The 23,557-nt window shown below is 44.1% G+C and overlaps 1 protein-coding gene across 5 annotated transcripts in view; it reads right to left on the bottom strand.

Moving 5' to 3' along the window:
- Nucleotides 1–1,191: 1,191 nt before the first annotated feature.
- ube2l3b (ubiquitin-conjugating enzyme E2L 3b) overlaps nt 1,192–23,557 on the bottom strand; it is a 54,623-nt gene continuing 32,257 nt past the window's right edge. For 2 of the 5 annotated variants that reach the window (XM_085910558.1, XM_085910559.1), the window contains exon 4: nt 1,192–3,412. In XM_085910558.1, coding sequence (XP_085766684.1) covers nt 3,258–3,412 — 155 coding nt within the window. In that variant the 3' untranslated portion in view covers nt 1,192–3,257. Of the gene's footprint in view, nt 3,413–12,925; nt 13,083–23,557 lie in introns of all 5 variants that reach the window. The other 3 variants (XR_015065915.1, XM_085910560.1, XR_015065914.1) reach the window with 3 other exon arrangements.

Genomic DNA, 23,557 nt, shown 5'->3' with positions numbered 1-23,557 from the left:
AAAATAAAAGAGTTAAATAAACGAGTTAAGGAAAGAAATCATGAAAAAAGTTGTCAGATGTCAAAATTTGAACTCACTCCTGAACGTCGCTCGTGTCTAATGCGCCATTAAGAATGAATGGGGGATTTTAAGGCACAAATTTGCTAATTATGCAAAAACGGTAAATGTTATGAACAAATGAAATACTAGCAGTCATGCCGTGAATTTTTGGAACGTGTGAAAGTTGGAATGGGGTGAATCGGTTAAAGCATGTGGGAGTAGTTAGGTGTCAAAAAAGTGGGAGGAATAAAGTAGGATAATAATAAGAAGAAGAAAAATAAAGTAGAATAACAATAGTGTGAAGGCCTTCGCCTTCACACTAATAATAATGGATGTCAGGTCTAAATACCATCAGACACACTATAACAAAGAGAAGACAACCAGGATTGGTTTACTCGCAAGGAGAACAATGGAGAAAGGAAGCTCAGTTACAATCTCCATCAATTCTGAGTTCTTACTCTGCGTACTCCTCTTTTTAATGTTTTGGTTGCGACACTAAAGAGAGGGGAGATTGTGGCTGTAGCAACGCTGATTAGCTAACGAATGTTATGTGGTGCGAGGCCGCATGGCCTTGGCCGTTCCGTGATCCCAGCAGTTATGTTGCAGTCTATCCTGCTCCCCATCAGCCGGTTGGCTGCTGGTTGGCTTACTCGTCCTTGATGAGATATCTCGAAGCGTGTTGAGTGTCGTTTTCCTGTGGAACAATGCAACTTTCTTGCTAATTTTCACACAATACTAATATTGAGTAAATATGGGTTGGCTGCTGTTTGGCTGATTCGTCCTTGATATCTCGAAGCGTGTTGAGTGCTGTTTTCCCATGGAAGAATGCAACTAGACTTTCTTGATAAGTTTCACACAATACTAATATTGACTAAATATGGGGTAACTTATATGCAACTACTTCAACAGATATGTCTTTTCTGTAACACTTAAAGACAAACAATCTCGATCAACAACAATCCATAGATAAAAGCTACAGAGTTGACTTAAAGGGAGAGAAGTTCTTATGATTTAAACAGAGAACTAGTGAGATAAGAAAGGAAGGAATTCTCTGGGGCTAGACAGAGCTTTGTTGAAGCAAAGGACTTCGAACTCGTAAATTATGAGGCCCTTGGTCAGGCTGACCATCTAATAATTCCAACAATGAAACAGTGCATTTTAAGTTTTCTTTATTTTTGAACAATATCTGTTTTCATTGGGAGGTTTGTTCAATAAAAATACTAGAGATAGATAGAACAGTTGACTTTTATCTTACTGCTATTTGCATTGACCATTTACGAAGACCAGAGAAAAATATAATTTGCATAATAATTTGGAACAGGATGTACGTTCTTACCCTCACCTATGGTTACAAGCTGTGGATCGCGAACAAAATAAGATCCCGGATACAAGCAGCCAAAATGAGTTCCTCTGCAGGGTGTTCAGGCTCTCCGTTGGAGATCGGGTAAATCTCGGTCATCTACTACTTCTCCACGTTGAGAGGAGCCCGATGCGTGAGGTGACTCACGCATGTTTGTTTCTTTCAGCTAGTACATTGTCACCACTCTTCACAATTGCATTTCATGCACTGTTAACACATGACTTGCCAAAATAGTATAATAATTACACGTGTTACTATTGCTCCCACAAAAAATATTAGGATGTCTCCTGGAGACCTTGGTGAGGTGTTCCGGTCATGTACCACCGAAAGGATATGCTGGACTCCAGCAGCTGGAGAGACAATGGATTGAAAATGCCTTGGGATGATCCCCAGAATGAGCTGGGGAGAGGGAAGTTTGTGCCTCCCTGCTGAAGCTGCTACCCCCTACTCCGGACAAGCGGTGGAAAATGAATTGATGGATGCTGGAAATTCCAAAGTTAATGAGGCATCCCTTTATGAAAACGGGTATATTGCAATATTGCTTTGTAATGGACTTGATCCGAATGTGTGAAAAGCTCAGCATTTTATGAATTTTGATTTGCTCATTTTTAATACATTATAATTCAAGTCCATTAATTAATTATCAGGCAGACAGTGAGGCAAAATTGTTAGCCATCTTTATTATGAAACAAGAACTGAAACCGTATCAACTGGCTATTACATGTTTTTTGGCCACTCAGTCGCTTTCTGTCTTGGCATAAGCCTGAACTGCTATCCCCTCTCCCAGTTAGCTTTATAGTGGTCTGGTTGAGCTGAATTGCGCTCCAGGTGAGAGAATTTGCCTCCCAGTCCTTTGACCCCCCCAGAATACCCCATTTAGGTCCTTTTCAGCACGGGAAGCTGAGCAGTAGATCTGCTGCCAGGATGTATTAATTGGGGTAACCTAAATGAAAATGGTTACACTGCAATGACAAGCAGTGAAAAGATGACCCATACCAATTAAACAAGCAGGTTGTTCCTACTTTGACATTTGATATCTCAAAGTGTCAAACATCTTAATTTTTAGTACTAAAAGAATACTACAAAGCATTTGTCATGCCAAAATCTTTTTCATCCAGGGAATATGTTTTGGTACATCTAATCAAACCCATAAAAACACAAGTGAATATTTTTCTTTAAAAGGAGCCTGCAGAGAGTATTTGAGGAGGTTTTTTTTTTTTTTTTTATACAGAGGCTTTATAACAATTCAGATGTGGAGCAACAATGTTCAGAGGGTGAAACTGGGTAAGTGGAAATGTGGAGTAATTTAATGCAAGTCTAGAAGCAGTGGAGGTTACGAAGGGAAACACAATCTGGAAAAAACAAAAAAACAAGGGCAAAAATGTTCATTCTTTTCCTCGATTTGTTGCTGCTAATATGGCTAAGAGAATGATTAATCAAACCATTTCGAATCTCATAAAAAAAAACTATGTGGGATCTATTTAACACAATATATAGAAGATAAGCAAACAGAAAACCAACATTACTCTTGAGAATCCCTATTCGACTCTCCATGTTTTAATTATGTCAGAGTAGAAAGTTAGTGAGGGAAATCTATGGCAGGGGAGAAGGGAAAGGAAAGAGGAAGCGGTCTGATTCACATAACGGGTGGGAAGGGAGGCTCAGGCTTCCACTGCTAGCTTCAGCAGGACCGTTCCCGGGCTGCAAGACTAAGCAGTGTGGGGAGCAACAGAGAGCAATCTGATTGATAAGGGAGGGAGTGAGATGGGTGGCGAGGAGGGGGCAAATAGCAAGAATATTTGCCTGGGCAGGTAAGCGGTAAAAAGAGAAAGAGACAGAGGGCTAAATGCTTAAGTGATTAGTCCATTGGCCGCTTTTCGCCATGTTTCTTTGTAAACTCTTCAGCGTTCTTCAAGAATTTTTTACGGTCCTTTGAGTATTCTTCTGCTAGGTCTGCCCTCAAGGGATGTTCTGGCTGTGGGTCGTTCACCAGTGCAATGAGGGACTGAATAACTGCAAAACAAAACAGAAATTCAGTTGGATTCAGTCAATTTCCTTCTGCAACATTTTCTGAGTCAAATATTAAACGGCTTTGAATTAAATGGTACATTGGCCCATTGTAACTACGTTCAGAATACATTCATCTTTTCTGCTTATATACTCAAATCATACCATCGGGTATGTTAAAGAATGCATCAACAGGTATCGCTTTGAATAAGTATGAAATGATCAGATGCAAACAATACCTGCTTGGAACAAAGTGCTTGGTTTTTGTCTTATTGGAATGATTAACCGTCAACATTCACACACAAAACATACTCTAGATGTGTTTAAAAAACAAAACAAAAACAATGACAAAATAATCAAGTTGAATCGATTTTTCTTTTCATAACCCGATATTGATTCACAAAACCATTAAATGATCTGTAACCCACAATCTAACATATGGTCGGAAAACCTGTGTATGCCATACAGAAATAATACCTCATCCCGCCAGTGGGTGGGACATATCTGTAACAGAGACATGTTTGGTGAGCAAAAAATTTCCCTGAAAATCATAAACAATGGTTAACACACTCATATACTATCTAATGAGTTGCTTGCTTGTAAATTGATGTCAGGAGCTGTTCGCCATCAAATGACCATGTTAAGCTCCGGTAAGCAAAACCTCTGCTTGCTTAGACACTAGACCTCAATACTAAAGTGCTACACTAACGTATTTTAGATTATGTCTTGGCAAAGGAATTGCTTAAAATCAATTATAGTCCTAGAAATGTTCCTATTTTGTGAAGTTGTATCAGGTTTAACTAAGATAAAGCATAGAAGAGGATGCTAATTGGGGATTAGCATGATGCTAACGATGATTGCGAACAGCCAACCGCTACACTTGAATGTACCACTTAATACAATGTCCACTGACGGCTGCCAAGCTAAACTTGTATTATTGGTCATTTTAAAACCAAAAATGTACAGTTTATTGAAAGTGATTAATTTCAATGTCAGAGTATGATTTCAGACATTGTGGTTATTCTACACAACAATAACTGTGTAGGTCTCCCAATTTTTTTTCTATTTAATGATTTATACCTTGAGTGGCTCAGTGGCAAGCCAAAACTCCGGACAAATTTATTTTTCTCTTTGATACAGATAAAAAGACAAAAAAGTACCATGGAGAACAATCAAACGCGCACATTTGTACAAGGGACAAATTTCAATTTTTAGCTGTTCACAAAAGAGCTCCATTTAAGTTCCTTTTCATACAGTATACTGTGTTTGCCATATTGTTTTGTGAAAGCAATAAATCCATGCTGTTAAACATCTAGTGACACGCTTCTTGAGTCATATTGCTAATTAGGCATATGCAAACTGAACCAAAAGGAGTGAACCTGGCTCATGGGTCAATAGCTTTGGGTTTGAGTATGTTTAATGGTGCTATAGATCCTCTATGGTCATGAGTTTTTGCCAAACATTGATTGTTCTTAACATTGTTGGAGGTACCGATCCCCGCCAGTTTCATATGCACATTCACCAAACCCCTTTTCAGTGAAAAATAACATTATTTTTTTCAAATTCAAGACATCAATGTTTTCTACTGGTGCACAAAATGAGCCATGCATGAACATCATCAGAGAACAAAACCGACATAATGCATGAACTCACAACAAATTACAGACCTGAAAATCAGTGTGACAGTTGCCTTTTGCGTGACCAGTTCAGATATGCGTCATCACAAATTTACATGATAAATCAGGTGTGTTCGGACCTCCACAGTGGAGGCTCTGCCGAACCCCTGAGACTGACTCACCAAACCCCTAGGGTTCGATGGAACCCAGGTTAAGAACCACCGTTGTAGAGACTGAGATCAACTGGAGTCAAATTCCCTGTTTGGCATGAACAAACTTGGTCTAAAAACATTGGTCTACAACAGGGGTTGGGAACCTATGGCTCGCGAGCCAGATGTGGCTCTTTTGATGATTGCATATGGCTCGCAGATAAAACAAAATATTCTCACTTGTTTTAATCCATCCATCGATTTTTCACTGCGCCTGTCCTGTTCAGGGCTGCAGGAACAATTGTCCATTATTTTAATTGGATGATACTGGCCTACGTTTGCCGTTGCTGGGTAAAACAGGTAAACGCCGCCTTTTGAATCAGTCTGAGACTGCGTGTGCTCGGTCATTAGCTCATAGCTAACTCTTCGACGAAGAACATGGCGAAAAGAAGACGAGTATCGTACATTTCAGGACGAATGGACCGAAGAATTTGCCTTTGTGGAGAGAGCGGGTTCTGCGGTGTGTCTAATTTGCAATGACAAAATGACATCGTTGAAACGGTCGAATGTAAAGCGGCACTTCGACACGCGCCACGCTACCTTTGCATCAAAATACCCAGCGGGAGACAGCAGAAAGAAAGCGTGCCAAGAGCTTCTGAGCAGGGTGCAAGCTAGCCAGCAGCAACTCCGCCTATGGACCCAGCAAGGTGACTATAATTCGGCTAGCTTTGCTGGTTCTTTAGCAATAGTGAGGAACGGAAAACCCTTCACAGATGGCGAGAATGCTAAAACGTTCATGCTGGATGTAGCCAATGAACTTTTTGATGATCTTCCGAACAAAGACAAGATAATCAAACGGATACAAGACATGCCTCTGTCGGCAAGAACTGTTCATGATCGTACCATCGTGATGGCAAACAAAGTGGAGGAAACGCAAGTGAAGGACATAAATGCAGTGCCGTTCTTTTCTCTGGCTTTGGATGAGTCAACAGACGTGAGCCATTTGTCGCAGTTCAGCGTGATTGCAAGATATGATGTTGGTGACACACTGCGCGAAGAAAGTCTTGCTGTTCTGCCATTAAAAGGGTCCACAAGAGGTGAGGATTTATTCAAGTCTGTTAGGCACTGTCACACACATCAGCTGCGAGGAGGAAGTTGAAATTTATGTTGAGCATTGTTGCACACATCAGCTGAGAGGAAGAAGTTGAAAGGTAGAGATATTACGACTCTTATCGACACTGCTTCTCGTAGTAGTAGCAGTAGTATCATTAACGGTATTCTTATTGGTACTATTTTTATTTTGAATAATCCATCCATGGAGATGCACATTTATTTTTATTTTGTTGAGGTTTCGTGTGTTTTTCCCTGATATTTTAATGATAGACTATACTTGTGACATTATGCATAAGTCAAATCAAATAGATTTTGATAGCCTTTTATCATGTAGCAATAATCGCAAGACAACTCCCTCCCCCCCATCCTGGGCACGCATATTGCAACATTCCAATCCCCTCTCCCCTAACGAACAGGACGTAAGCAATGCAATGTACGAAATGCATTTGTCAACCATTAAAAAATGCGTATGCAATCAAGTTGGAGAAGATTCTTGAGCATATGGTTTCTTGTTGAATGATCAATATCTGATTATGTTCTGCACAGTGACTTCCCTAGATCAATATATTGGTGGTGGTGGCTTCTTTCGGTTTTTCCCCTCGGGTTGCCACAGCAAACTATCTGTTTTCCCAGATTGTTCACATGAGAAGTTTTTGGCACAATTTTTAAACTGGGTGCCCTTCCTCACGCAACCCTTTGCATTTACCCGGGCTTGGAAGCGGCACAGGGGAGACACCCTTTATTGTAGTTTTATACACTTTGTATTTTGAAACACTTTTGTATTTTTTTTTTTAAGTCGAACAGACTTGCAGATAGAATCTTACTTAAATAAATAAGAAAATAAATATGAGTCAATATATTGTTACAATAATACACACAATACTTTTATGAACCTTTTTGGAAGTGTAAACGAGTCTGGCTCCTCTCTGCTCTTGCGTGCTGGCTGGATACTGACACGCCCCCGCGGCCCAGCGCATCCGCACAAGACTTTTTTTTTTTTTTTTAAATTAAATTGTTTTACCAGGTAAGCCAATTGAGAACATTTTCTCATTTACAATGGCAACCTGGAGGCAAGGTGTGTGAAGTGTCTTGCCCAAGGACACAACGACATGCTGGGATCAAACCGCCAACCCCCCGGTTACTAAACGACCCACTCTACTGCCTGAGCCACAGCCTTTTATAATTTTTTTATACACTCTATTGTTCTTTTAAATACATTATTGTATTTTAAACACTTTTTAAACCAGTGTCACAGCTCCTCTCTGCTCTTGCGTGTGGCCAAGTGCATTCTGCACAAGACTAATTTTATTTTTCAGAACTTAATTGTATTTTTAAACATTTTAAACAATAGTGTAAATATGTCACGGCTTTGCTCCGCTCTTGCGGTGCTGACCGGCTGACTCAGCCCAGCGCGAGGGCATCCACACGCTCAGAGGCACACCCTGCGCTTAGTGCTCATTGTCCCTCTGATCCAAATTTTGGACAGCAGTGCTTTTTTCATTTGAGCACGGTTACACTCATTTCATGCGGTGCATTTTTCCTTCGTGCGCGACTGTCACGTCTTGTCCTGCTGGCCTATGGCATCACGCGCCCTCCGCGCTACACCTCTGGGGCGTGCGTTGCAAACACGGAACTGCTAATAGTCAGTCCTCACAGTTGACCTGATTCTCATTTGCCTGACCCACTGTTACGAGATACGAGCTTGCTGATCGGCTCGTCATTTTAAAGTGTGAACTTGCAACGGCTCCACTCTGCTCTTGCCGTGCTGAAAGGCTGTCGTGCCCCCGCTGCCCAGCGCGAGGGAATCCGCACAACACTTTTATAATTTTATGACGGGTAAACAGGACGATCCGATCGGGAGTGACAAGCAGAGACGCAGTTCTACTCCGCTTGGCGATCGAAGAGTGGAGACGTGATAGTATGTGTGTAATGAAGTGCAAGTCTGGGGTGCTGCTGATATGTTGACGCAGATGGCGTGAATAAAGTGCGGGAGCCTGAGATAAAGTGTAGTTAGAACTGCTAAGCCAATCAGCTGCAAGGACACAGGGCAACATGTTCCCATTGGCCATTAGTGTCATATGGGCAGACATATTGTGTACAGACACAATGTCTGTCTGTGTACACAGACACACAGTGTGTGTGTGTCTGTGTACACAGGGCATGTGATGCGTCAGTGCAGTAGTGTTGGAGTAGTAGTGCCTGTAGTTTGTGCATGCTGTATGCTGCTTCTGCTTGCCACTTTTCTGCTTTCAGCTACCGCCACCGGCTAGCCCTCTGTTTCCGGGGGTGAAAAGAGGAGCCGAGTGCATAAGCCTCCTCCGCCGGTACACAGCCTCTCCATTGCCAAGACTTGGATACGCCTCCTCGTGGCCACACACGGTAACTGGCACCTTGCGGTCCCAGGCTAAGTTGTGCAGGATCTCGGAGCAGCAGTGGGCCCCAGAGATGTGGCATGTAGGCCCACCGGTGTGTGGACACGCCCTACTGCCCATCAGCCACTGTCCCTGCTGTGGGTAAACAGCCCCAGCTTTGGGTAAATAGTGAAGACCTCAACGGCGGACCAGGCGGAGGATGATGGCTGACCTAAGGGGAGGCGTCACAACGGCTGGGAAGGCGGATGAAGGCTGCAGCAGAAAAGGGTCACCAGTCGTCTTGGTCTCCTTGCCACTGGATTCTGACCCCAATCTGTCAAGGACAGTGTGGTGACTGTCTGTGCACCAGTCTCCGCACGTTAAACAAAGTCACGCACAGGCGTCTTTTTCAGGGAATCCATTTTACATCCCAGATTAAAGTCCTGTGGCGACCAGTAAATGGCAACGGGGGCAGGATTGTGAAGTCTGGAAGCCCCTAGTCACAAGCTGGCACATCAGGCGGTGGATGTTAGATGATCGTTGGGCTCTTGGACCGAGGCAGAAAGAGCTCTTTGGTAGCTGCATCCACAACTGAGCAGCCCTTTTTAGGATCCACTCTGCTCCCCCCTGACGGGGAAGGGGCTAGAAAAGGTGCCCTAAACATAGCCTGCCTCAAACCTCCCGACTGGATTACCGCGTTCAGAGGGATCACCAATATGCGGTCAAAAACACAGAAACATGAATTTTGGAGCATGGAATGTGCGCACACTAATGGACAGTGTAACCAGAGATAGGCCGGAGAGGAGAACTGCCATCATTGCCATGGAACTGAGAAGATGCCGGATTGACATAGCTGCTCTTTCAGAAACCCGATGAGCAGAGGAAGGTCATCTGAAGGAAGAAAAGGGTGGATACACTTTCTTCTGGAAAGGAAAGGCCACAGATGAGCCTAGGATCCATGGGGTTGGCTTTGCCATCAAGAACCAACTGATCAGTCATCTCTCTGAACTCCCGGTGGGAATCAGTGAGCGCCTGATGACCCTCCGTCTGGTGCTGGCCAACAACCAGACGGCAACAGTTCTTAGTGCTTATGCACCTACCCTCGTTTCCGATGAGGAAGAAAAAGAGGCCTTCTATGCCTGTCTGGATGAGGTATTGTCAAAAATCCCCAAGGAGGACAAGATTATTATATTGGGAGATTTCAATGCCAGAGTGGGCCGTGACCACCACCTCTGGAAGGGCACCATTGGAAAGGAAGGCATTGGAAAAATCAACTTCAACGGGGTTTTGCTTCTTAGCAAATGTGCTCAATACGACCTTACCATCACCAATACCATCTTTCGCCAGAAGAAGAAATTCAAGGGCTCATGGAGACACCCTCGCTCTAAACAATGGCATTTTATTGACTATGTCATTGTCAGAGCCAGGGATCAGCGCGATGTGAGCATCACAAAAGCCATGATAGATTCAGAGGCCTGCTGGACAGATCACCGCCTGATACGATCCACAATGTCCATAAGACTCAAGAGGAAGAGGAGACTGCAAAAGGAGTTGAGCCGGCCGAGACTAAACCTTGAGACCCTGAACAAAACTTCCGCCCTGCAGCTGTTTCAGACCTCTCTTGGAGAAAGCCTCAATCAGGAATACCCTGACGACATTGAAGAACACTGGAGCCTGCTCAAGTCTTCCATCCTTGATACCTGCAGTGCCACTCTCGGGCACAAGTCCAGAAAGCATCAGGACTGGTTTGATGAGAATGACACAGAGATAGAACAGCTCATCTCCAAGAAAAGGGAAACCTTTCGTGTATGGCAAAATGACATCACCTAAAAAGCAAAGAGATAGGCTCACTCCAGAGCCAAGGCTGACGTCCAGAGCCGGGTGAGACAGATTAAAAACTCCTGGTGGACTGAAAGGGCACTGGAAATCCAGAGTTTGGCAGACTCTGGTGACACCAGAGCCTTTTTCAGCGCTACTAAGGCTGTCTACGGGCCAAGCCATCGCGGCCAAAAACCCCTACGCTCTAAAGACGGGCAGGAGCTGTTGAAGGGCAATGAGTCCATAAACAACCGGTGGAGAGAGCACTTTCAGGAACTCCTCAACCGTGACAGCACAATTCAGTCAGATCTTCTCAGTCATATCCCTCAGAGTCCCATCAGGGAAGACATTAGCAGAGGTCCAAGACGCCATCAGGAGCCTGAAGAACAACAAGGCCTCTGGGCCAGATGGGATCCCAGCCGAGGTCCTAAAGGAAGGTGGACCAGAGCTCCAGCGCCACCTCCATTCCCTCTTTTTGAAGGTCTGGGAAAAAGAAGTACTCCCCTCGGAGCACAGGGAAGTTCTGATAGTGCCCATTTTCAAGAAAGGGGACAAAGCGGATTGTGGGAACTACAGGGGAAACTCGCTCCTTTCAACAGTTGGCAAAGTACTTGCTCGTGTTCTTGCCAATCGCCTACTGCCATTGTCTGAGGAAGTTCTCCCAGAATCGCAGTGCGGTTTTCGCCCATCTAGAGGCACTGCAGACATGATTTTTACAGCACGCCAACTCCAGGAGAAATGCCGTGAACATAAACAGCCTTTGTTCATGGCTTTTATAGACTTGACAAAGGCCTTTGACACGGTGGATCGCCAGGCCCTCTGGAGCATCCTTCTGAGGTATGGTTGCCCAGATAAATACGTCAGAATACTGCGATTGTTACATGACGGAATGACAGCCACAGTGCTCAACAACAGCTCTTTGACTGAGCCTTTCACTGTAGAGACAGGGGTCAAACAGGGATGCATCATTGCACCCACCCTGTTTTCTATCTTCATTGCCACCATACTCCATCTCATTGGCAAAGAACTACCACACGGAATCCCAATTTGGTACAGAACTGATGGCAGGCTCTTCAACCTTAACAGGTTCAAAGCCAAAACCAAGATCAGAACCACCACGGTCACCAACTCCAGTATGCAGATGATAATGCCATTGCAGCACACTCTGCAGAAGACCTCCAGGGCATCCTGAACTCCTTTGCTAAGGCATACAGAGCCCTGGGTCTGACCGTGCACACCAAGAAGACCCAGGTGCTACATCAACCCCCACCCAACCACCCGTTATTGTCTCTAACGCAGTGTGAACTGTGAAAATTAGTTTGGCAGCTCCACTTGGCAGATCATGCAGATACATATATGTAACAGTATAAAAGGGTAGTGGTTACTGTGCGTGTGTCTTATCTAAAGTTGGGGACCTCTAAGTTTTTCCAACCGAACTCATTCTTTTAACTGTGACTGACTTCGGATCTAAAGACTGATTTCAGGTTTTTTGTTTGTTTACGCCTTCTTAAACTATAAAGAGAAAAACAACGTGGTGCCCTAGTGACGGTTGATTGTACTGCTAGCAGTAGATTTCCAACGGCTTCCTGCTCATCCGGCCAGTGCTGACCGGGTCCCTCGCTTTGGCCTCGCAGCTGCGATCCCTGTGGGGAGTCCGCTCCCTCGTGCTTGTTGGAACCAGTGACCTTCGCCGTGTCAGCCCCATGGTGACCATCTGCACGTGCCCCAACTGGGTACCCAGGACACTGCTCACACGTTTGCCTGTTTGGTGATGTTTTCACCAATTCACGACCACGGTCCATTCGGCGCCGTTGAACTTGATTGCCCTTACTCCTGTTTATGGACGCCGTGGAGGCTATTTTGTGTGTTTTGGGGTGTTCTTCGGTATTGAGGGGGGCTGGTTAGCCGCTGTTACTTTTATTCCTTTGTCTTGTTGCTTTGCTTTGATGGGTTTTAACTTTCGCAGTTTCTGGCTTTCTTTGTGGCGTCGTTGTGTGGCAGCCTTATGAGCCTATTGAGTTGCGCTTATGCCATCTGTGTGTCTTTTATATACCCACTCTGGGGTATGAATACTGCTGGGGCCTGAATTTCCTCACCCCCGGATCAATAAATGTTCAATCAATCAATCAATCAATTACCTAAATAATGAAATATTCAACCAACTAACTAATCAGTTTATTATTTAATCAATTTGATCTTTCATTACCCGATATTCGCTACAATCACGAGTCTCAAAGGGCTTCACAGGCCCACAGTTGACACATTGACATAGCCTGATTTCAAACCCCCAGGAGGACAAGGAAAAACTGAATGAGAAGCTTCTTGAGAAGGGGCTACAAATGGGAAAACTCCCACTTCTAGGCTGCAAAGGATGCCAAGTGGGTAACAATTAACACAATGTGGTGTTATGCAATGTTAATGACAATAAATATGAAAGTCCATTTAATAAGATGAAGTGCTGCAGGAAGACACCTTCAGGAACTGGGTCCTCCTCAAAACACGGATTTGTTGGTCAATGCAGAAATCTTCAGGGCTGCATCTCCATGAAGGCCTACCTCAGATCATGTCCTTGCCAGTCGGTGCAGAATCCATTCAGCAACATCCCGTTTGGTAAATTTCACCTGGCCCCCTTCCCAAGAAGCAAGGAGAAGGTAGGAGAAAGAGAAAAAGTGAGAGTCAAACAGGCCTACATGTAGTCCAACTCAATGCAAGAGTATAAAAGTAAGTTTTAAGTCCAGTTTTAAACATTTCTACTGAGGAAGCGACTAATTTCTGTGGATAGGCTATTCCAGAGCCCTGGAGGCTAAATAGAAAATGCTGAACCTGTAGACTTATTTTCGTTTGCAGAATCATCAAAAGAACGTGTAGTAAACGAAGGTTTCACAACTGAACATATTAAACCAATGAGATGGGGAGGTGGTAAACTGTATAATATTTTATAACTAACAAAACTTTGAAATCACATCACAAGTGCACTGGGGGAGCCAATGCAACTTGTCTATCGAGGCAATGTGATTGCACTTTTGTCTTGCAGAAGTCTTGCTGCAACATTTTGTACTAACTGCAGACATTTAATATTCATCATGGGTTTGCAATACGTTACGAAAGTTGAGGGGAATACAAAAACACAAATTATGATCTCTGCGTCACTAGCACAAATTATACATAGTATTATATGTGGAGGTGAAAAAAAATTGCAGTTTTAGTAATATCTTGTCCCCTCCGTGAGTCGTCACCTTATCGTGGTGGAGGGGTTTGCGTGCCCCTATGATCCTAGGAGCCATGTTGTCTGGGGCTTCATGCCCCTGGTAGGGTCACCCATGGCAAAAGGGTCCTAAGTGAGGGGCCAGACAAAGCACGGCTCAGAAGACCCCTTATGATGAAAAAGAAATATGGATGTCGTTTTCCCTCGCCCGGACGCGGGTCACCGGGGCCCCTCTCTGGAGCCAGGCCTGGAGGTGGGGCTCGAAGGCGAGCGCCTGGTGGCCGGGCCTTCGCTCATGGGGTCCGGTCGGGCATAGCCGGAAAAGAAGACGTGGGTCCCCCTTCCAATGGGCTCACCACCTATAGGAGGGGCCAAAGGGGTCGGGTGCATAGTGAGCTGGGCGACGGCCAAAGGCGGGGACCTTGGCGGTCCGATCCCCGGCGGCAGAGGCTGGCTCTAGGGACATGGAATGTCACCTCTCTGGCTGGAAAGGAGCCTGAGCTAGTGTGTGAGGCAGAAAGGTTTCGACTAGACTTAGTCGGACTTGCCTCCACACATAGTTTGGGCTCTGGTACAAGCCCTCTCAAGAGGGGCTGGACTCTCTTCCACTCTGGAGTTGCCCACGGTGAGAGGCGTCGAGCAGCTGTTGGCATACTTATTGCCCCCCGGCTGGGCGCCTGCACATTGGGGTTCACCCCGGCGAACGAGAGGGTAGCCTCCCTCCGCCTTCGGGTCCTGACTGTTTGTGTCTATGCACCGAACGGCAGCTCAGAGTACCCACCCTTCTTGGAGTCCCTGGAGGAAGTGCTGGAGAGCGTTCCTTCTGGGGACTCCATCGTTCTACTGGGTGACTTCAATGCTCACGTGCAATGACAGTGAGACCTGGAAGGGCGTGATTGGGAGGAACGGCTCCCCGATCTGAACCCGAGCGGTGTTCTATTATTGGACTTCTGTGCTCGACACGGATTTTCTATAATGAACACCATGTTCAAGCATAAGGGTGTCCATGTGTGCACTTGGCACCAGGACACCCTAGGCCGCATTTCGTTGATCGACCTTGTAGTCGTGTCATCGGATTTGCGGCCGCATGTTTTGGACACTTGGGTAAAGAGAGGGGCGGAGCTGTCAACTGACCACCACCTGGTGGTGGGTTGGCTCCGATGGGAAGGGGAAGATGCCGGTCCGACCTGGCAGACCCAAACGCTCTGTGAGGGTCTGCTGGGAACGTCTGGCAGAATCCCCTGTCAGGAAGAGCTTCAACTCCCACCTCCGGCAGAGCTTTTCCCACGTCCCGGGGGAGGCGGGAGACATTGAGTCCGAGTGGACCTTGTTCCGCGCCTCCATTGTTGAGGCAGCCGACCGGAGCTGTGGCCGTAAGGTTGTTGGTGCCTGTCGTGGCGGCAATCCCCGAACCCGCTGGTGGACACCGGCGGTAAGGGATGCCGTCACGCTGAAGAAGGAGTCCTATAGGGCCTTTTTGGCCTGCGGGACTCCGGAGGCAGCTGTTAGGTACCGGATGGCCAAGCGGAACGCGGCTTCGGCGGTTGCTGAGGCAAAAACTCGGGCGTGGGAGGAGTTTGGCGAAGCCATGGAGAATGACTTCCGGACGGCTTCGAGGAAATTCTGGTCCACCATCCGGCGTCTCAGGAGGGGGAAGCAGTGCACGGTCAACACTGTTTACAGTGGAGATGGTGTGCTGCTGACCTCGACTCGGGATGTCGGTGGGGGGAATACTTCAAAGACCTCCTCAATTCCACCAACAAGCCTTCCTTTGTGGAAGCAGGGCCTGAGGACTCTGAGGCGGACTCTCCAATCTCGGAGGTCTCCCCGGGGAGGTGTTCCGGGCATGTCCCACCGGTAGGAGACCCCGGGGACGACCCAGGACGCGCTGGAGAGACTACGTCTCTCGGCTGGCCTGGGAACGCCTTGGGATCCCCCGGGATGAGCTGGAGGAAGTGGCTGGGGAGAGGGAGGTCTGGGAGTCCCTCCTAAAGCTGCTGCCCCCGCGACCCGACCCCGGATAAGCGGAAGAAGATGAAGTTGAAGTAATATCTTGTAATATGTGCATGTAATATGAGTGTTGAGTTTACTATAACACCATGATTGTTTGCTCAGTGACCAAGGTACATTTTAGGCGACATTGGCACTATCCCTTATTTTACCAGTCAGTCCTTTGTCCTCGACCTCAGCAGCCATCAGTCATTGTCTTAGGCACTCTTTCGTTATCGTCCCTCCATCCATTTTTTTGTATATAATAAATGTCCTTGAAATAGGCTTCCGCTACTGGGTTATCCCTCTGTCCATCATCAGTCGGAGAAAAAAACAAGTCACAGTCCAACAGAATTAATAGAATAGAGATACATATCAGTATCTACATTATACAGTTGCTTCTCAGAGGTCTTGCTCACTTATTTTTATATGCAATCTTAAAATACCGACACGTTTTAGGTTTAAAATGGCTTACTATGACCAGAGTCCTGCTCTGTATTGTACCCAAGCATAGAATCAAATCTGAGGTTTCATAATAAGCATACATTTTAATCTCATCTAAATCATTTACTCTTCACATCCATTTAATTTATGACACCCACTTCCAGATTAACATTCACATCATGACGTAGTCCAGAGGTATCCAACCTTTTTTGCGCCACGGACCGGTTATGCGTCAGAAATATTTTTATTTTTAATTAATTTATATAAATATATAATACATTTATAATAAATATATAAATATGATGAAATTAAATGATACGACTGATATGAAAACAAATATAAACCACAAAAATAAAGCACCATTTCGTTGAATTATTGGGAGCACCAAGCTTGTTTCTCAGAAACGAGCCAGTCCCATCTAGGCGTAATCGGAAACAATGACACTTAAGGTTAAGGTTTGTCTTAAAGCAGGATGCTTGATCTCCATGTGCCGAAGCACATTTGAAGGCTTAATTGGCTCGTTAGCTAGCCTGTCGCCACATGTTCCGAGTGCGCTTGGCCCGTCAGTCACCTGTAGCGATAAATCCATATTTTAAGTAGGACTCCAGAAATGTTCTTTTGAATGCAGCTTTCCTGTTCTTACAAGTGGTAGCCTCTTCTTCTTCAGTCTCCTCATTGGGCTTTTTTCCCTTCCTGAAGAAGCTTTCCAAACTTCTCTGTTTCTTGCTCATTTTTGCTTGCCTCGCGGGCTCGACTGGGGTGACATGTCACGTGACCGAGACAAGCGTCTTATGTCAAGAGACAGAGCGATGGATGTAATTGGGAGAATTGCCAAATTGTTTACATTTTTCCAAAAAAATTCTTACTTATTTTTGCTAGCTTTGCGGGCTTGACTGAAAAAACATGTCACGTGACCGGGACGAGCATCTTGACCAGAAAGAATTGATCGTCTATAATGTATATATATATTTTTTTCAGACTAAAAGTTGCTCCGGAATATAGGTCGCATTAGCCATTAAATGCACAATAACGTGAAAAAAAATATATACAAGTCGCTTCGGAGTATAGGTCGCATTTTGGGGGAAATTTATTCGACAAAACTTAACACTACTGCTTATCCAGGGTAGGGTCACAGGAGCAGCAGCGTCCTGGTTCCTGGTTCTTTGGGCAAACGAGCTAAGAAATAATACATTCCCTAAAACTGGTTTAAGTTGGTTAGAGAAAATATGTTACTTTTCATATTTTGTAGTTTACTTGTACATCCTTTGTTTCCTACCTCAGTCTGGCATTTACAGCAGATTGTGTTTGCACATTCTGGACCACAGACATGTTTTTTTTCATATCACCAAAGAAAAAGACAATTCATGTTTCATCTGTATTTCAGATTATAGGGTGATACGATAGCAGCATTATTTATGCATGCCCATTTTTTTTTGACAGTGGCCATTTTTCTGAAAACACAAAATGTATGCGATGTTGTCCAAAAATATGGCGCTGCATTCCAAGTGTGATAACTAAGTCATATATGAAGTTTTTAATTATTTTTTTACTTTAAACTACTCAAAATGATCAGTGGCACCAGACCTAGTCATACATATAGAATTTATTATTATTATTATTTTGGCAGCAATGCCCTGTGTGGACAATAACAGTAGTATTTTGCTCATAGCAAAAAATAACTTCAATATTTTCTGCACCATAAGGCGCACTTAAAAGCCTTTAATATTTTAAAAAAGGGAAGGTGAGCCTTTTATTAAGGTGCGCCTTTTGTGTGGACAAAATTCCAAAGTTGTTTAGTGTGGCTTCCGTAATATACAGGCGTAATATGTAGACCCAATGAACCAATAACGTTTTACGAGTGGTGGGCCGTCAGGGCCTGCAAGGCCTTCTCTGCTGGCCTAAAAATATCAGAATCACAGACTGATGATCATTATATTTTGTCCATGAATACGTATTAAATAATTCCAAATGGTCTGTCAGCTTCCTTTCATTGCTAGCTCTCTGGTTGCACTGCTTCCAGACATGTATTTTCATATTTAAGCATTTAACCAATCACATTTCAGCTACTATTTGTTGCCAGGGTTAAAGAAATCTTCCTAGAGGGCTTCACAATCAGTTCTGCGGGCCCTTAAGTATAAAATAAATGTCGATCAAACTTGCATCAACCAATCAGATTTTTTTTGGCGACACCAAGGCCCTATAACAGGCGTAAGGAAATGTCAGCAATCACACACTTTAATTGGATAGTCAGAGTGTGTACTAGCCAGAGCTAGCAAACTGCATCTGTAGTGAGCTGCACAAGCAAAGATATAGTTGTCTTGATTTAATAGCTGTTTTGTCAGCCCTTAATGGCTGAAGGAGGAGAAGAAATAGATTTTGTTGCAGATTTACTGTCAAAGCCATTTTCAAGACTGACTTTTCAAGAAAAGCTGGACATTGTTAAGCAAGGTTGGGCAACTCCGAAGCTAGCAAGCCTGTCACAACCGGGAAAAGGATTTGTCCGCCACTTTCAGTCCACTAACTACGAGTGGTACTCCTAACTCCTGAGGAACGCTGCAAATTGTATTTGATGGCAATAGAAAAGGACTGATGGAACTGAAACACACGGATAATCTGCACAACAGAGTAACTGAAATATTCTTGAGGAAAGAAAGGAGGATGGATTTTGTGTACAAATAATCAGGATTTTTGGTGAGTAAAATGTTGCTATATTCCTAAATAATACTGCAATTTTATCAGGTTATTTTTTATGCTAATATATATATATATATATATATATATATATATATATATATATATATATATATTTTTTTTTTTTTTTTTTTAAATATATATATATACGCAATGCGACAGTGAGCGCCCGGCGCGCTGCGGTTGCGCGATCGGACAAAATTAAGCTCCCTGTGCACAAAGGTCCATTTAAAATTTGGAAAGTACATCAGGACTTTAAAAGTATTTTCTAAAATTTAGCAACCGCTCTGTCACAATAATGCGACGAGCACGGTGCAGTTGCGCGGTCGGCGGCGCGGTACGGTTGCGCGATCGGCGGTCCGCTTCAGTTGCGCGATCGGTCAAAATCAAGCTCCCTGTGCACTGAGGTCCACTTAAATTTTGGAAAGTACATCAGAATTTTTAAAATATTTTCTAAATTTCAGCGACGGCTCTGTCACAATAATGCCACCAGCGCGGTGCAGTTGCGCGGTCGGTGACGCGCTACAGTTGCGCATTCGGCGGTGCGCTGCAGTTGCGCGATCGGACTAAATTAAGCTCCCTGCGCACTGAGGTCGACTTAAATTTTGGAAAGTACATCAGGACTCTAAATATATTTTCAAAATTTCAGCGACCGCTCTGTGACAATAATGCGACCAACACGGTGCAGTTGTGCGGTCGGCTACGCTCTATGGTTGCGCGATCGGACAAATATGCGCAAATGAAAAAATGCTTTAAAAAGGCGTTATTTTGTTGTTGCTTGGAACGGATTAAATTTCTTTCCATTATTTGTAATGGGAAAACATGATTCAAAATTTGAACAATTCAGTTTTCGAACAGCCTTCTGGAATGGATTGTGGTCGAGAACCAAGGCTCCAGTGTACAACGGAACTGACTGCCTGGCCTCTGTGACTTTTTTTTTTTACCGTTAAGTCATGGCATGCATGCACCCTATATGCAGTCTGTCCTATGTGTGGATTAGATACAGAAAAGTCCCCGGAATTGAGTCTGCACCTTTTAACACGAAGCGCCTTATGGTGCGGGAAATACGGTATGTACTAGATAAAATTAAAATCACCATATTTCCTATGAAATAAAAGGAGCCTTCAATAAGTCAATAAGCCATAAAAAAACGTTTTTTTAAATGCCTGATTTTTGACAAGGGCTGTTTTTCTGAAAAGACTAGACAATTTTTTTCCACAAAATCATCATGCATAGCGAAAATAATGTGAGTCATGGTAAAAGTCCCAATGATCATTGTCACACGCACATCTGGGTGTGGTGAAATTTGTCCTCTGCATTTAACCCATCCCCATGTGATTTTGATCCATCGACTTTGGGAGAGGGGAGCAGTGAGCAGCAGCGGTGCCGCACTTGGGAATCATTTGGTGATCTAACCCCCCAATTCCAACCCTTAATGCTGAGTGCCAAGCAGGGAGGCAGTGGGTCCCATTTTTATAGTCTTTGGTTGCGCATGAATCTCATGTTGCATTGTGGTCCAGGACACCAAAGTTTTTTAAACCCTTCCCAATACTTTTACACAACGTAAACCTTTCCTATTTCTCAGTCCTATGCTGTCCTGTGCATGTATTGTACTTTTACAGAAAACAAAACAACAAACAAGTGAGACTGTCACGTGTCCCGACCCCTTCTGCACTGGTTGATATTTCTTCCTTCGCGTGTGGCCAGATGCCGCCTTCTGCGCTTGAACTCATTCACATCCGCAGTTGCTCAGAGGCACGATCTGCACTATCAGCGCTCATGCCCGCTGTCCCGATTCCTGGCCAGCAGCCAGCCGCACACCCAGCACTTGTCCTTAGTAAAGCAAATTGCTCAGAGGCATGCCCCGCACATTGTCGCTGTCCCAACTCTTTCTGCACCGTGGTGCATTTTTCCTTTGTGCGCGGCTGTGGCACATCTCCACTCTTGCCCTGCTGGCTGGCGCTGATTACCACCACCTGTCCCATGTTACCCGCTGATTAGGGTGACAATATAGACGCCGTTCATCACCGCTCTGTTAGATTTAGCATGAATTTCGGAATTGAAAATTTTGAATTCTTGGTACGTGTGAAGTTTTGGAATAGGTAGGCAAAAATGAACAGTTTAAAGTCAAAATGGGTAGAATCGGTTGAAAAACTTAAAAATTATAAGTGAAAAATGGAAATGTCGCGCAAAATTTAAACGTGAAAACTTCACAAAATGGGTCATGTCATTGTCATCTGATTGTCCGACAGCAATGAAGCAACAAACTCTATATCTGCATATGCCCATTTCCTATATTTACATGGGAAAGATAAAGATATATTTACTTACACACACACACACACACACACACACACACACACACACACACACACACACACACACACACACACACACACACACACACACACACACACTAATTTTCGGACTATAAGTCGCACCAGCCATAAAATGCACAATAAAGTGAAAAATAAAAACATATACAAGTCGCACCGGAGTATAAGTCGCACTTTTGGGGCAAATGTATTTGTCAAAATCCAAAAATAAATAGGACCGGGCGTGCGTAAAAGCCATGTCCGAGCCCCATCCACCGTCCCCGGGCAGCCACCCGGCCAAGCGCCGGCCCCCGACTTCCATCCACGGAGGTGAGAGAGAGCTCCCGTCGAGAAGGACCGGGCGTGCGTAAAAGCCATAATAGTTTTCAAACCTTCTGTGTCACTCCAAATCATTAAATCCTTCAAACTCTTCGTCCTCCGTGTCACTTACAAACAAAGCCGCTAATGATGCTGGTAGTACGTGGGGCCCTTCGTCATCTTCGTCATCCCATGATAGAATCCTTTAGCCTTTATGTAAACAACTGCCGCGCGCGCGGCACGGGTGACGTCACTTGCAGTTCAAATGACAGTAATCCCTTGCTACATCGCGATTCGTTTATCGCAATTTCACTACATCGCGGATTTTTGAATTTTGAAAATTTGTGAAAAAAAATCATATAAAAGTTGCTCCTGAGTATAAGTCGCCCCCCACCCAAACTATGACAAAAAACGCGACTTACAGTTCAAAAAATTACGGTATATATATATATATATATACAGTTATATACTGTCCTATGCTGTCCTGTGCATGTATTGTACTTTTACAGAAAACAAAACAACAAACAAGCGAGACTGTCACGTGTCCCGACCCCTTCTGCACTGGTTGATATTTCTTCCTTCGCGTGTGGCCAGATGCCGCCTTCTGCGCTTGAACTCATTCACATCCGCAGTTGCTCAGAGGCACGATCTGCACTATCAGCGCTCATGCCCGCTGTCCCGATTCCGCGGGATCAGCGGACTATTAGATTATGTAGACCACAAACACATTTATCTGCATTTTCTGGTCACTGTCACGCAAGTATTGTGTTCACTCAAAACACACACAAGGTTTGTTTTGTGTGTGTTTTATACATCACACTTGTATAAAGTGTGATGTATAAAACACATATATATATGTATATATATATACACATATACATATACACATATATCCCTGGAATACATACTCCAGGTCTATGACAAGGCGCCTGCAGAAAGGTTAATGCCGTTTTTTGTATTGGTATTTGTAAGGGTTATTTAATTTAACCCTTAAATAAATAGTAATTATTTTACTATTTTTTTTTAGTAAAATAAAATAAATTTATTATTTACTAATAAATAAATAGTTTATTTGCTATTTATTGTAAACAAATAACAAAACTTTGGTTGACAGAAAGCTGTGAAGGCACATTACAAAAAAAAAAAAAATCTCCCAAATCTTCCAATGTGGAAGATTAATTCCAATTAAATCGAATTGGCGATTTAAATATCCACTTGGAAACCCGAACTGTTTCTCCTATATTTTTTTTTTTCAAATATAAAAAAAAAAAATATTTTTTGCAAATAAAAATAGCAAATAAACTCCCGGACAAGATGAATGGTTTCAACTCTTCGTTTTTGTGAGAGGAAGAACCGGGGCGGCTTTTAGGAGGAAAGCATCCACTATGGATGACTCCATCTGGTCCTCTTCCCGCCGCCATCCACCGAGAAGCATCCATAGGAAGGTGGACCATAGCTAGCCTAGCTAGGTCAGCTAACGCCGACTTCACCAATCAACACTGTGACGTCACACTGGGACTATTCAACATCCGCTCCCTTACTGGCAAGGGACAACTAATACAGGACTTCCTCCTCGACCGCAAGTATGACTTTTTATGCCTAACTGAAATGTGGCAACATCCTGGCGACTTCTCTCAACTGAACGAGTCAGTTCCACTTGGGTTTGTCTACAAATGCAAACCACGTCTTACCGGTCGAGGAGGTCTCGTGATACTTCACTGTGAGACTTGGAAGGTCTTATCGGTTACAGTACCAGCATCCAGTTCTTTTGAATCTGCGGTTCTGCAGCTGAATAGACCCACACCAACTATCTTGGTTAATATTTACCGACCACCCAAATCAAATAAGAACTTTATTAACAAATTCGCCACATTCCTCACCTACATCTGCTCACTATCATCTAATATCATTCTTCTTGGCGATTTAAATATCCACTTGGACAGCACTAACAGCACTCTTACTAGGGATTTCACCTTTTGCCTGGACAGTTTCGGACTCAAACAACACATTGATTTCCCTACCCACACCAAAGGCCATACTTTAGACTTTGTCAGTTGTTCCGGTGTCACCCTTTAACTGCTCTGCCGTCAACCTGGGAACAGGGTTGTCTGATCACATGCTGGTTTCATTCAATCTCAGTCT

The sequence above is a fragment of the Syngnathus leptorhynchus genome, chromosome 4 (assembly GCF_054491065.1).
Source record: "Syngnathus leptorhynchus isolate UIUO chromosome 4, UIUO_Slep, whole genome shotgun sequence".
In the NCBI taxonomy this organism is placed as follows: Eukaryota; Metazoa; Chordata; class Actinopteri; order Syngnathiformes; family Syngnathidae; genus Syngnathus; species Syngnathus leptorhynchus.
The sequence above is the reverse complement of the archived record's forward strand: the minus strand, read 5'-3'. Positions and strand labels throughout refer to the sequence as shown.